Here is a 14,222-nt window from a genome sequence, read left to right as displayed (position 1 = left end):
AGGTCGTTCATTATTTTCGCAGCAATTGAGTCGCAAGTGAAAAGTAAAAGCACGTAATGACAAAACTAAATACGGTGAATCATGGCAAGCTTAAAATATGAAATATTTGCTCCGGTTTTAGCAAAGAGAGTCTCAGTAGAAAATATTAAGTGGGTGAGTCATCCTCCTACCACGGTTTGCTGTTACTTGTTTTGAATAGTTACTCTCTTCGGAAATAATATAGCAAATAAATAGCGAATAGAATCGAATGATAATGGCCGAAAAATATGCATCTAATATTGACATGTAGTGTGACCATGTTCGATTTGTGTGTGGTGGCAGCATTTGTGAAGCTATACTTGTATTTTGTCGAATGTTTCTGTTTTATTATATAGAGAGATAGAATTTGTACATTGTCCAAAAAGAGGCTCTCTACGTTTGTCTGTCGGTTTGGTTTGTCAAGCTTAAGTTCAATAAAAGTGTGGCATCTTAAGAATATCCGGTTTTGTTTTGTAATCATTAACTTCCGGTTCCGTTTAACATTTTCCATCGCAGCCGAGAATACATCCTTGACAATGATTCCGATCACCTATTGGGCATACCAAAACCATCAAACTACCAGACTTTTTTTTATCAAGATGAAGTATGGTCCAGCTCGCGCAAGACAACTATCAACAATTTCCCGAACTCTCTATTTGTGCCAAAAACTAAACGAAAATTAAAATTCCACGAGCAAATTTTCTTTCCATCTTTTCGTCCGTGGGGGTGCTGTCCAGCTGACTATAACATGGTTATTTTTAAGTAAATAAGTTCTTGTTCTTCTTATATGATCAAACACTATAATAGTTCCACCATTATTGATCATCACGATGGTGTCTCACCGTCTACCAAACATTTATTAATCCTTATCCTATAGTTGTCTCTGCGTTTTGATAAGCGATGATCTCTTCAGAAGAAAAAAAACTTGTTCCCTGTAGAGCAATGAAAAAATAGGTTACTTCTACATAAGTTGTTTTATCGCCAACTCCAACTTAACACAAAACTAACCCTAACTTACGGTTTAGGTTTAGCTTGATAAAAATCGGTTTGGTTCGGTTCAAATTCTGTAGAAGAATCAAAATAAATTTTTAAAAAAAACTTGCAAATCTAAATACGTGATGGTTGGGGTTGGCTGTCTAGTTTAAATATGTGGATTACTAAAGGCAGTTAATACATGTCATCCTCATAGAGTAGTGTTTTGCTGTATCACAGCTCATCAATGTGGCTAGACTACAAGCTACCTCAAGCCAGGATTGAAACTCGACTGCCTAGGAAACAGTCAGCGCTTCTAACCGTTACGCTATTTGGCTGCTGCTAAGATGGGTATGCGAAATTACAATGTATAAACATTGTCCAAACGCCTAAGCTCTATTTGTTTACATAAAGAACATTGCTTTGTGCACTAATAGCAGTTTGTTATTTCACTTCCCAATATGCTCAACCCAAGATAGGGAGCATTTGCAGTCATCTACATACAGTACTGTTTCGCTGTATCACAGCTCATCAGTGCAGCACCGAAGGATATACAAAATTAATGTGACATAACTAATGGAACCGCTACTAGAGAAAGAAACAGAGAAGCAGAGAAAATACACATTACGTTGACAATTGCCTATGACACCTAAAAGACACAAGCAGATCTTGTTGCTAGTGATACGCGTAACATTACAGCAACAATACAACCCGCACGCTCTGAGACAAAAGTACATCTTGCAGGAGCTAGTATTACCGGCTTTCTTTATTGTCGGTCGACTGAGGCACCCCTACCGGTGAATGCTGACGAGTCCGTTTAAAACTGTTTTTGTATTAAGCTCCCAACGTTCATTCAGAATTTCTGGTTAGCCGACTGTTTTCAAGACAAGGCGAGAATACGTTGTTGGTATCAGTCTTTTTATTATCGGAATAAGGCATAGCATAGTTCTGTTCTGTTTTAGGGGTTACACCATCCAAGGATTTACTTTCACTTTTTAACAAGGGACTGATTTATAGCCAACAGTCTGAGGCATACCTACTAGGGAAAATGTCGATGCGATTGGTCAGACTAGTTTTTGAGGAGCCAGGGTGTCCCTTCCTTCAGATGCGTTTACTTTCACCATCGCCCCATTTTCATGCCTTGTGCCACAATTTTACGTGGTGGGGAGGAAGTAAATATTATTAGAATGCTCTATCGGGAGAAATGACGAATGCATGTGCACAGGCAGTTAACTGAACAATCTTTTTCGGCTAAATTTTCACGAATGCACATATTTGCAAATCCCCTTCATTCTGCACCTTCACCATTTCCAGTCTTTGAAGATTGTAATGCTGGGTATAGGACAGCCAAACCAGCTGCCAACATTGCCCTGCTTTTTATTGAAACCAACCGAGAGCTCTTTTTAGTATCCTCGCTGTTCCCTTAAGTGCAATTGTCTGGATCTCTTTTGCACTTGGTTCACCACGAATCTGTATATTTTTCTTCATTACTTGCATAACTAAAACTGGAAAATTGATATACACGGTTGTTTTTCCTTCTCTCCAAAACCTGTTGCTCCCACTTTTATTGCCTATCTATGAAGATTAATCTATACTTTTTCCGTGTGAAAATTGAAATCTCTTTCAAGGATAAACATCCCAATTATGCGTCGCAAATTTATTTTTGCTTGTACATTTTTTTTACCTTAAAGATAATAATTTCAGGTTGATGTATAATGGCTAAATATTATTCCCACCCGATTGCAGAATTCGTATCATTGCATTGAATCTGCAGTGGCTATACTAATTGTGTACGACAAATTAAGGTACGATAAAGTATGACAAAGTACGACAAATTACTTCTGCTGGTACGCTATTCATGCAATATTTAACAACCTGGGATTCTTATGTCAACAACAACGAGAAGCAAACTACATTAATTTAGACGCACTTACAGCCTGTTTTTTAATCCGCTTAAAATTTTTGTAAAACAAACAAGTCTTTTGTTTGTTTTTGTTTTTGTTTTTGTTTTGTTTTTTTGTTTTTGTTTTTAGACTGGCCGGACGAGATTTAGCAGGGAATTAAATAATTTATTGCAATATTTACTTTTCATTGTATTTTTTGTAAGTATTTACTACAGATGATAGGATTAGCGAATCTCTCGACAGAGGCAACCTTTCTAGGGCAATTGCTCTTGACATATCAAAGGCCTTTGATAGGGTATGGCATAAAGGTTTACATCACAAGATCCCCAGCTATGGTATAGCTGGAAATGTCTTCTCAATTATTAAATCATTTCTCTCTGATAGGTTCATAAGAGAAGTAGTTGATGGGCAAAAATCAGAAGCTCACAGTATAAATGCTGGAGTCCCTCAGGGGTCGCTCCTGGGCCCAACTCTTTTCCTGATCTACATTAATGATCTTCCAAATCACATCCTTACATCATTCGTAGAAATTTTTGCTGACGACACTACCATCTATGGTAGCACATCTAAGTCAGTAAACGACCAAGTTCTCTCCAATTCTCTCTCCTCTGATCTTGATCACGTTGTACAATGGGGAAAGGAGTGGTTGGTTACTTTTAATGCATCTAAAACCAAGGTTCTATCTTTACATCATCAACGTTCTGATCCTCATCTGGCATCAATTAAAATGAATGGCTCTCGTCTTGGGGAGGCCTCAAGTTTTGACAGGCTTCTGGGCTTGACCTTTACTCCTGATCTTAAATGGAATACGTACATCAAATCTGTTGCTAAGGCCGCTGGAAAAATGGTGGGACCCTTCTATCGATCCAGTAGATATCTCACTGCTGATGCAATTCTCTATCTAAATAAGAGCTCGATACGTCCAAGGATGGAATACTGTTGCCACATATGGGCAGGAGCTGCTAGAAAAGACTTGTCCTGCCTTGATAGGGTTCAAAATAGACTTCGTGGCCTGGTGGGAGATGTCCTTTTCTCTTCGCTGCAACCTCTATCTCACAGAAGAGATGTTGCGAGTTTGTCTCTGCTTTATCGTTATTTTCATGGAAAGTGTTCGACTGAGCTTCAATCTATGGTCCTCCCTCGCCAAACTTTCACAAGAAACACTAGACTAGTTGAAAATATTATCAATAATTTTCCCCACTCTTTATCTGTGCCTAAACCTAAACATGGATTCCATGATCAAAGCTTCCTTCTTAGAACTGCACGCCTGTGGAATTGTCTTCCGTTTTCCAGCTTTCTAGCTGCCTATAATATGGTTGTCTTCAAGTCCAACGTGAACAAGTTTCTGATGAACCGTTCCACTTAAGTTAACAAATTTACCGAACTTCCATTACTATCGATTACTATATTGTCCTTTTGACTACTCTCCACTCTTTAACCCTTATCCTTGAGTGGCCTATCGGCCTTGATAAGTGGAGACACCTATGTAAAAAAAAAAAAAAAAGAAAAAAGATGCTAAACTTCTGACCGACCAACAATATGGATTTAGGCAAGCCCGTTCCACAGCAAACATCCTAACTATAATCTCTGAACATATATACTATTCACTGGGCTAAGCAGGGGAGGGTAGAGCGGTAGCTCTAGATGTGTCTAAGGCTTTTAACAGGGTAGGGCATGAAGGTCGTCTCAGGAAAATCAGATCATACGGTATCACTGGAAGAATACATAACATAATTAAATCCTTCTTAGATAAGCGAAAAATCCAGGTTGTGCTCGACGATCGTACATCTAAACAATAGTGCAGGAGTGCCTCAAGGGTCTATTCTTGGACGTCTATTATTCCTAATATTCATAAATGACCTCCCTGGCAAAATTTTCTGTGAGATGGGTATATATCCTGATGACACTACGCTGTATAAAAAACACGACAGGAAAACATATGAACACATATCTAAAGAAGTGGTAGAAACACTAGAGGAAGACCTCCAATCTGTAGAGGAATGGGGACAAAAATGGATGGTCACATTCAATGCTGCCAAGACTAAACTCGTTTCCTTCAATAATTACAAGAAACCTTCTCTACTAATAATAGCAATGGCCAACGACTCTTTATCTGAAAGTAAACCTTTTAAACTCCTCGGCCTAAGTTCACAGGAAACATGAGTTGGAACAATTACATTGAGAACATTGCCAGGACCGTTGTGAAGAAGGTAGGTTCTCTCTACCGTGCTAGAAAGCTACTAACGCCCGAAAGTATCCTGTACCTTTATAGGGCCACTATTCGCCCATGTATGGAGTATTATTGTCATATTTGGGCTGGTGCATCTGCTACTAGTCTCTCGCTCCTAGACAAGGTTCAAAAGAGAGTTGTCAATCTGATAGGTCCTGAACTGTCATCTAAGCTTCAGCCTCTGTCCCATCGACGAAATGTTGCATTCGTTTGCCTGTTCTACAAGTACTTTAACGGTGAATACTCTGAAGAACTGCAAACACTTGTACTCCCTCGACAAACCCGACAAGCAGCAAAATCCCACCCTTTCACAGTAGAGATCCTTAGATGTAAGAGAGCCTTCTATTCCAGTAGTTTCTTCGCAAGAACTGTTAGACTTTGGAATTCCCTTCTGGGTTCTTGCTTCCCTAACTGTACTGAGATGTAGAAGTTCAAGTGTAATGTGAACCGACATCTTGCTGCCCAAATCCCTACATAGTTTCCCTGTAGCTTATGTCCTTGATAGTAGCCTCCTACATCAAAATGGCAATGTGCCTTGTTTGTGGTGAAAATGTAATTAAAATATTTTTTGAAACGACAAACACTTACTATAAAAAAATATTCATTATTTTTTAAAAGTAACGTTTCTTTTTCCCCCTTTTAAGAGAACATTTACTATTTATGTTTGACTCGTTCTTTTTAAATATTTCTCCTATCTGAAAAATGTGTTTATTTTTTTAACAAAAATTTTTAGCTTAAAAAGCAAATGACAAGAGCAATTTGTCATGCCTTAATTTGTCATGCCTTAATTTGTCGTGCCTTAATTTGTCGTGCATAAATATCACACGAATACAGAATCAGCAGAAGCAGTTGTCATGCTTTTTCATACATTTGCCATGTCTTAATTTGTCGTACATAGATTGTAAAACCGTATCCGAGGTATGTTCTTTTATACTACAACAAACTTTATTATAAAAATGTGTCTTTTTGTTGTTCCGCTCTACAGATGCAACAAACTACCGTGATTTGTGCAAACGACAAAATGAAAATATATTGAAATGCTATTGGAATGGTTTTTCATGCTAAGTAAGTATTGTTTTATGATATATTAACTGAAGTGAACTTGGAATATAAAATTTGTAGGAAAATTAACCTGACTGGATGTGACGTGTGAATTATGGGAAAAGACGGCTGAGTCGATCGTCAGATTATCTAATATGATATCTTAAGGGTGTGCAGACGTATCTTTCGAACGTCAAGGGTGCAAATATGTGGTGTCCATCAAACCTCATGGGTGCTAATGTAAAGTCGTGTTGGACAATGATAGTGTCATTCTATATTACCAAGAACCATTCCACAATTAAATATAAATTAGCCATAAAAGTTACATTATAGCGAAGGAAAAGCATGGAGGATATATGCAGGTTAAAATGGAAATAAATGAAACCTTGGCTAATATTAGAGTCACTCACTAGCATGTGCTGGCTTAACATGAAAAAGGTTTTGAAAATAAAAATTATCAAGAAAAAGATAATCAATAAATAAAACATTTCTATAAGTTCACAAAAAGATAAATGCTTTTAGTCAGAAATATTGATTTGGAGAAGTTTATGGCAATTCATGTTTTGGTTAAGAATGTTCTGCGAATAAGATACGAGAGCTTAGGATGTGTATGTCTATATATTTGTTAGCGCGAATATTCGTATGTGAGTCTTCTGCGTGTGTGAGCAATTGGCAGCGTGGCACTGTGTGTGTATTGATTTATCTTGTCAGTGTATAGGTGTGCGTGAGGTGATGGAGCTTGAACATAAATCTTGAAGCGTTCATTCTTTAACCTCTTCCGGCCAAAGACACGTGGGAGTTATGAAAGTACATTATTCCGTCCTTCGGGTGAACTGGCTAGAAAACTCTGGTTTCGTTGACCCGGTCACTGTTTTATAAGATTGGTTAATTTGACATAGGCCCGATAGATTTGAGGTTTAAAACGATTTTTATTGGTTGAAAAATATTGAGTTAACACGTTCTTGCGAAAACTCTACTTGCTTTTGAAAATGAAATTCAAGAGAGAGAAGAGGGTAACTATTCAACCCAGTCGCTTTTTTGACGGTCATTCGAATTGCATCGTGACCTCACTACTAGTATAATAAATAAAAAGTACATACAAATCATTGTCAGCACCGACTAACACGTTCTGTCTAATTTTATGTTTTTAACTTAAATAGCATCAACACGACATCGTCCAAATATTATCATTTTGGTCCTTTAAGTTCCAAGAAAATTTTTCTTCGTTGATTTAACGTTACCGTTTGTTTGTTTTTTGTTGTTTTTTGTTTGTTTGTTTTTTTGTTTTGTTTTTTGTTTTTTTACTGGGCAATTAATTTACATCTCGCCGCTTGAAAAATTAAACAAACTCGTAAATAAAAGTTAACCGTTTGAATATTACATAGAAAATGCGAGCATGAAAAGTAATATTGTTAATATTAAACTTAGAAAAGTAAATAAACTAGTTGTTAAAACTGGAAAAGAAAAAGACAAGACATTCTAGTTAAAAAAAAATATAGTAAATTTATAACTTAAAATATTGCAGCATTAAGAATTTTTTTTTAATTATATTTGACATTTATATATAAATTCTTAATGCTGCAATATTTTATCAATTTATTATATTTTTACTAGAGGATCTTGTATAACTCTTTTCCAGTTTTATTAACTAATCCCTTTACTTTTAAAGTTTAATCTTAACCATATTACTTTTCATGCTCGCATTTTTAAATGTAATCCATGATTTTTCCAGGCTTTGCTTTGAAATAATATTTTCTTTTTGCGTTCAATATTATACGCATTGTAAACAATCTATTGACTAAATAAAAAGAAATCAAATAAAAGACATAATTAAGTAAATGAATAAGGACAAAAAAGAGAGAAACAGAATTAACGGGTGACGTCGTAAGCGAAAGATTTTCATCCCTAGAACGGCAAAGAGTGTCACTTTTGTTAACTCTTTCTATATAATCCAAATAAGATGGCATGCGAGCCACATTTTCGCTATGATTTATGAAGGTGTCCACGACGCAAAAATTGCTATGTTAACCAACAGCCAATCAGAAGAAACCGTCTCTCACGTTTTTTACTTATTCTGAAGACTTTTGAACACCAGTAATTTTATTATAACTTTTTTATGGACGAAAATTTAATTTTTTTTATTTCAAAATACAGATGAGAAGGTGATATATGAAATGTAAAAATTGTTTGAAATTTGGTCGTAAAATGGGTGAGCAGTACAGCTTTAAAGCAATTCTAAATGAAGAAAACTAACACTTAACCATATATTCAAACACTAACGTCTTTGAATAATAGCCTATAGTCATAAGAAATCGTGTCGGCTAACGTCTTAAAATTATCTTGTGTGAGTATCGGGCTCTTCGCGTATTTCGTATTGTCCTCGCAAGGGACCAGTGCACATTTATCATCGAAAATAAAACCTGTCATCTGCCACGTTAAAAGCAGAACTACGAAAATCAGAATCTGATATTTAAAGCCGTTCTAAAAAAAGACAATCGATATGAAGCCAAGATCTCTTCTGAGATAATATTGTCGAAATTCTTTTAAAATATTACACCCTATCTACTCTGTTAAAGTCTGATATGGCAATAAGATTTCTTTTAAGAATTTAATGTTAAAAGAGGACAACGTAAGGAGGGAAACTGTTATATCTAAATCACAAAAATATACAGACAATTACTAAATCACAAAGTTCATTTAATCTTCTCTCTTTTTTCTTTTTAATAGGCAATACTAATGTGACTGGAAAATAAAAAAGATTTAATGGTTTCATATTTGCGTAAGAAAATAAAGTCTAGTTTACTTACCGCCAATAAAAAGGTAGTATAATTCCGCGAAGCAAAAACGAATGTCTGTACGACTAGCTGAAGTGTTAGCTGATCGTATTACCTTTAATATAAACCAATCTTTAAAACTGCATGCGTCAATTTCGTTGTACAGAAATGTCGAACGTCTGAATTAAGGGACGTTTTGGGCAAGCACAAAAATATCCGTCATTTTTTAAGCAGAAAAAGAATTATCAACAATGATTACTTGTTTGTGGGCATGGCTTACGCCGTTCGGTGATTGAACTGAGTAACGTGAGTTGGATACACAGCTGAGCCTTCTCGCGGCTAAACTGATCGAAAAGCCTGGGTGCACTCCCTTAAATGACCTCCGGGATCAGTGCTCTGATCGTATGAGAGATTGCTTCTGATTGGTTAAATCTTAAAAGAGTCAAGCAAGTATTTCAGACATAGCTATGGCGGTTTCTGCTGCTGTTGGTGCTGATGTTGCTGTTGTTGTAGTAACTGCCCACCCATTTACGATTTGTTATGGTTTCATTTTCCTGAATTTTTAAGCCAGTTTATGAGTCATAGGGTAACCAGGTTGCAGCAGCAGGAGTAGCATATACTTGCGGCTTAAGATTTTGAATATTTTTGGTTTGCAAATTCAGTGTTGATTCTTTTCTGACTTGCCCAATCAGATACTATCTCCCTGGCGAGATGAACACGTGGCGTAGTGCATAAAGGTTAAAACAAACACAGCTCTCTCTCTCTCTCTCTCTCTCTCTCTCTCTCTCTCTCTCTCTCTCTCTCTCTCTCTCTCTCTCTCTCTCTCTCTCTCTCATTCCTGCTCTCAGACCAGCAACACTCTCCTTCAACATATCTGTCTAATCTTTTATCTATGTCTCTGCACAAGAACTATTTCCTCTACTAACCTTTTTCTGCAAGTCAAACATAACCAAAAAAAGTTGTTATTAAATGTTAGCATAAGACTCTTGCTTTTCTATTTTACAAGGTCGTCAGTTCACCTCGATATCCAATTTACCAATACAACTATCTTTAAATACAAGGATAAAAATTACAATAAGTCGATTAGATTGGATGAAGGTACAGTATAGTAAACAAAGGCTTTTCCGTCCTCCTCATATTAAGAATAAGTTTCTAAACGTTATTATATAGAAACATATTCTTGACATGAGAAGTGGGGGGGAGCTTTTAAAGCTATTTTGTTCCTACGCCTTAGATTGTGTTAGAAATAATGGTGTCTGTTCATATTGTGTTGACGGTATAGTGAGAAATTGAGGGAGAGCATCAATGGTAATGTCCTGCGTTAGAATTTTTTTTTCTATTTCCGCGGCCGTTTTGTTGTTTCTCTTTAGAAATTTCTTTCCTTGTATTTTCACGTGTATGCAAATTTCTCTCGGGATTGTGTGATCTGCTTTGTAGATAGCTTCGCGGTGTGTGTCGAGTTCAAATCTTACTGAATACGTGGTGTCACTGGTGTGGTGATTTACGCACTAATCATGTGTGCAAAATGTATGAATCAACACCCCCTCAGCTTTGGGTAAAACAATAACTTGTGTTCCATTAATCATCCAGAATGTATCATTTTATTAGGTTGGTGCAAAAATAATGTCGTTTTTGACATTCAACTTCAATAAAAAAAACAACGTTATTTTTGCACCAACCTAATACAATAGCCAATTTTTTTTCGGGCATCAAAAAAAAAAGGTTACTTTTCCGTAAAATTGATTTTAAAAAAAAAAGAAAAAAAAGTGATTTCCGATAAAATTAACGACTTTGTAGCCAAAAGTCTTCAAATTTAGGTTAAAGTGATAAAAACCTATGAATTACATCTTACGTCTGTATTCTTTTTTGTTGGTGTTCTTTATTTCATACTAGACTACCCGTAACCCGTTGGGTCAGTATGTTAGATTAGCTATGGAATTAATGTATAAGCGTGACACTTGTGACGTAAAGAAAATAGTTTTTTGTGACATAACAGGAAAATTTCTATGAAAATATATTAAAATGAAAAAAGAATATAGAGAGATTTTTATGAGTTGTTTTGTTTATGTTTATGTTTTGTTTATGTTTTTGTTGAACAAAAAAAAATCAAATAAAGATTATGGTTATACGTCAGTCCGACTGCACATGTGCAAGACTCGTGCATAACCGGTTTGCTAACGCCGAAAGACATATTCTCCTGGTGTTTAGAATGAGTGAAAGAGTTCATTATTATCCGTAAGATGGACACAATACAACAATAAGACCAATAATATGTACTTTAAATGTAAACGTTGTATTCGTCATCTTTCGGTCATGGTTGCACGGTTATCTCTCCAACATCCAGACTAAATTGTCAACTCTAACAAGGAGAAGTTAACACCATCCATGATCCCCCTCTCGAAAGTATAGCAACAACGGATTATTTTGTATGCACAGAGGGCTGTTATACTGAGCTGAAATTAGTCAACTGTGAACCAATCAGAAAATTCAAGGTAATGACTCTTCTTACAGTGTTTAGCTGCCGGAAGAGACATGTAGATTTAACGCTGGCAACTTTCTTCTCTCATATCCTGCCTTCATGCTAGGCTCGTAGGTCGATGAAAAAATGATAACATCATACAGCGACACACAAAATTTCTAGCATATCTCGTATTCTCGCATTATGAACTACTGTTTTCATCTTGAATGTTATTTTCACAGCGTTTTGACCACAAGGATTGGTAGCGTATTGGATAAAGTATTTAATAAAACTCAGTTGTAAAATTACTCTTCTGTAGGTTGAAGGTTCAATCCTCAGTACGGGCGACACTCAAACTACCATTGTGCATTACTTAGGATTTCTACACATTCATGATTGACGGAACGAGAACATGCTATTCAACTGGAATAAATAAAGGCTTCCGTTCAACATTCCGTGCAGACTCCCATGTTCGACAGAAAGATTTCCGAATTGGACATAATACACTTGAAGAAAGGCGGGTAGGGTGTTACATCGAAACGATGATAAAATAAATCTCAAGATGAGAACAGTAGTCCAAAGAATGGAAAAAAAATACGTATAATCAATCCTCATCTAAAAAAAAATCAGAAACGCTATAGCATGCCATCGCGCATGCAGTTTCGCACGAGGAAACCAACCTTCTTCCTTTAATGTACCTATTTACAATGCCTCCCAACGCGACAGAGTTAGACGCCAGGGTCGTTTTTTAATGTGGAGAAAATGTACAAAAATAAATATTTTCTCAGTCGTGAAGGACTCCTCCTCCACTGAAAGAGAACGAGAAACAGAAGTGCCACATCTGAAGAACAGATACTACACTTTGATCTTGGCCAATGTAGCAAGACATACATAGGTTTATATTTCCTTACTATTAATATTAAATTAGAGGGACTTATAATTAATACCAATAATCACTTCTATAAATGTATATAGCCATTGTTTTTAATATGAACATGTATAATATATGTGTGTGAATGACATTGTTTGTCTGAGGAAGCATCTCTACCAAACTCCTCTATAAAATGTTGGTCTACAGACTTGAAACTTGATATATAGGGAATTTGGACCTGCAAACAAAATCCGATTTGTTTTTTAGCCGGTAAAAATACTTGCTAAATAGTCAACATTAAAAATAAAATTAGAACTTGCCAGGCGTAAGTCAACTGATAGTATTATCTCTACGCATGCGCAAATATACATTTATATATTTAACAGCGTTATTTTTTGCAGTTCTTGTATACGTATGGATTTAGGTCAAATGGTAACGAATAAAGCTGGAGAGCTATGTTTTGGTTTAGACTCTAACTGATGGCACCCAAGTAATATTCTTAAAGTACTGTTGGCATCACTATTATATATTGGATACGACATAATAATCAAGAGTATTAACTTTATAATAAAAAAAATAGAAGTCCTGCAAAAATTGAAATATCATTTTTAAGCGTATTTTACAACAGGGCAACACCGGGCTGCTTGCTATTATCTTCTTATTCCGCGAATTTTCTATTGATGAATGACTAACACCAGATGATATTATTAATCAGTGTACTTCCGCTGCTGTTTGGCTTCTGATAAAGTCAAATATGTTTTGTAAATTAAAAAGCCAATTACCGAGTGTATTAATGTGCGCATGCGTGGAGGGGCAAATAAAAAAGCGTAAATGTTTCAAAAAGAAAATTGAAATCAAAGATGGAGGGATGTTTTTTTTTGTTGTTGTCTGGCTTATATGAAATCTCTAACATGTTAATCCTCTTTTCTTTGTACAGATTCAACAAATGAGACGATAAGAGATATATCGCTGAAGCAGCACTTATTATACAAGACATTTTACCAATCAAATGATAGTATAACGTAAAAATTAGGAATGAATAAAATTTTGAAAAAAAAATACTCCTCTGTATATGGTTTCGTCTGTTTTTCTTGTGTTTTTTTTTTTGGCGGGGGGGTTGATTTTTGTTTTGTTTTTTGTCTTTTTATGAACAGTAACGAGGTTGATAAGAAAATAACACAGTTTTGTTTGATTTGAATTTGCCACTAATTTTTGTTGTTTTTATAAATGCTTATTGTGAAGTGCAAAATTCTTTCTAAATCCTGTTATTATTAAATTTACATTTAAAATCGATGGCTGTTTAAACGTGGTCATAATGATATTTATTTCTCTCCCACAGGGGATGATATAACATAAGTGGAAAGAGGGATTGGGGAGCCAGCGCCCTAGAGGAATATCACTCTGGCCTGCAAAAAATATGCATGAGTAGTTCCATCGGCATTCCCTGGTAGGGGCACTACATGCGATTAGCAATAAAGTTTTGTTGAGTCTCGTATATAAGAATTGCATGCACCTGGAAGAGCTAAACTGGTTTCTTTGCGCTTAAAATGTGTTCATTATAATGGTTGTATATGAAAATCCAAAAACCGACATTATTTTCTTACCAACTCATATGTTATTATATACAAAGTGGTATATTAGGTCGGTGCTAGCAGTGTCAGAAACCGATCTTAAGAATGCGTGAAAAAAAATTGAATACTCGACCTCCTATTTTTACAAGCTTATAACAACTTGAAAAATGTAATTCAAACCCTAATTTTTTTTCAATTAAAGAGGCAAAGACCAAATTTTAAAAGAATAACAGGTTTAATAGCAAATTATGCAATATTTGTTTTTTTTTAAATTGGTTTTCTTTTAAAAAGATTTGACGAAAATCAACGAAATTTTACTTACTTCGGTTATAAAAAATGGATATAAATTCAAAAAAATCACTTACCTATAAAAATACTATTGA

At 35.6% G+C, this 14,222-nt stretch overlaps 1 protein-coding gene across 1 annotated transcript in view; it reads left to right on the top strand.

Moving 5' to 3' along the window:
- LOC145303488 (zonadhesin-like) overlaps positions 1–13,297 on the top strand; it is a 181,563-nt gene extending 168,266 nt beyond the window's left edge. The window contains exons 10-11 of the mRNA XM_080144907.1: positions 6,110–6,189; positions 13,206–13,297. Of these exons, the coding sequence (XP_080001033.1) occupies positions 6,110–6,128 (19 nt within the window). The 3' untranslated portion in view covers positions 6,129–6,189; positions 13,206–13,297. The remainder of the gene's footprint in view (positions 1–6,109; positions 6,190–13,205) is intronic.
- Positions 13,298–14,222: the final 925 nt, after the last annotated feature.

This window comes from Euprymna scolopes, chromosome 19, assembly GCF_053919585.1.
Source record: "Euprymna scolopes isolate OS-2025 chromosome 19, ASM5391958v1, whole genome shotgun sequence".
Classification (NCBI taxonomy): Eukaryota; Metazoa; Mollusca; class Cephalopoda; order Sepiida; family Sepiolidae; genus Euprymna; species Euprymna scolopes.
Note: the sequence above shows the minus strand (reverse complement) of the source record. Positions and strands in the feature narration are given on the sequence as shown.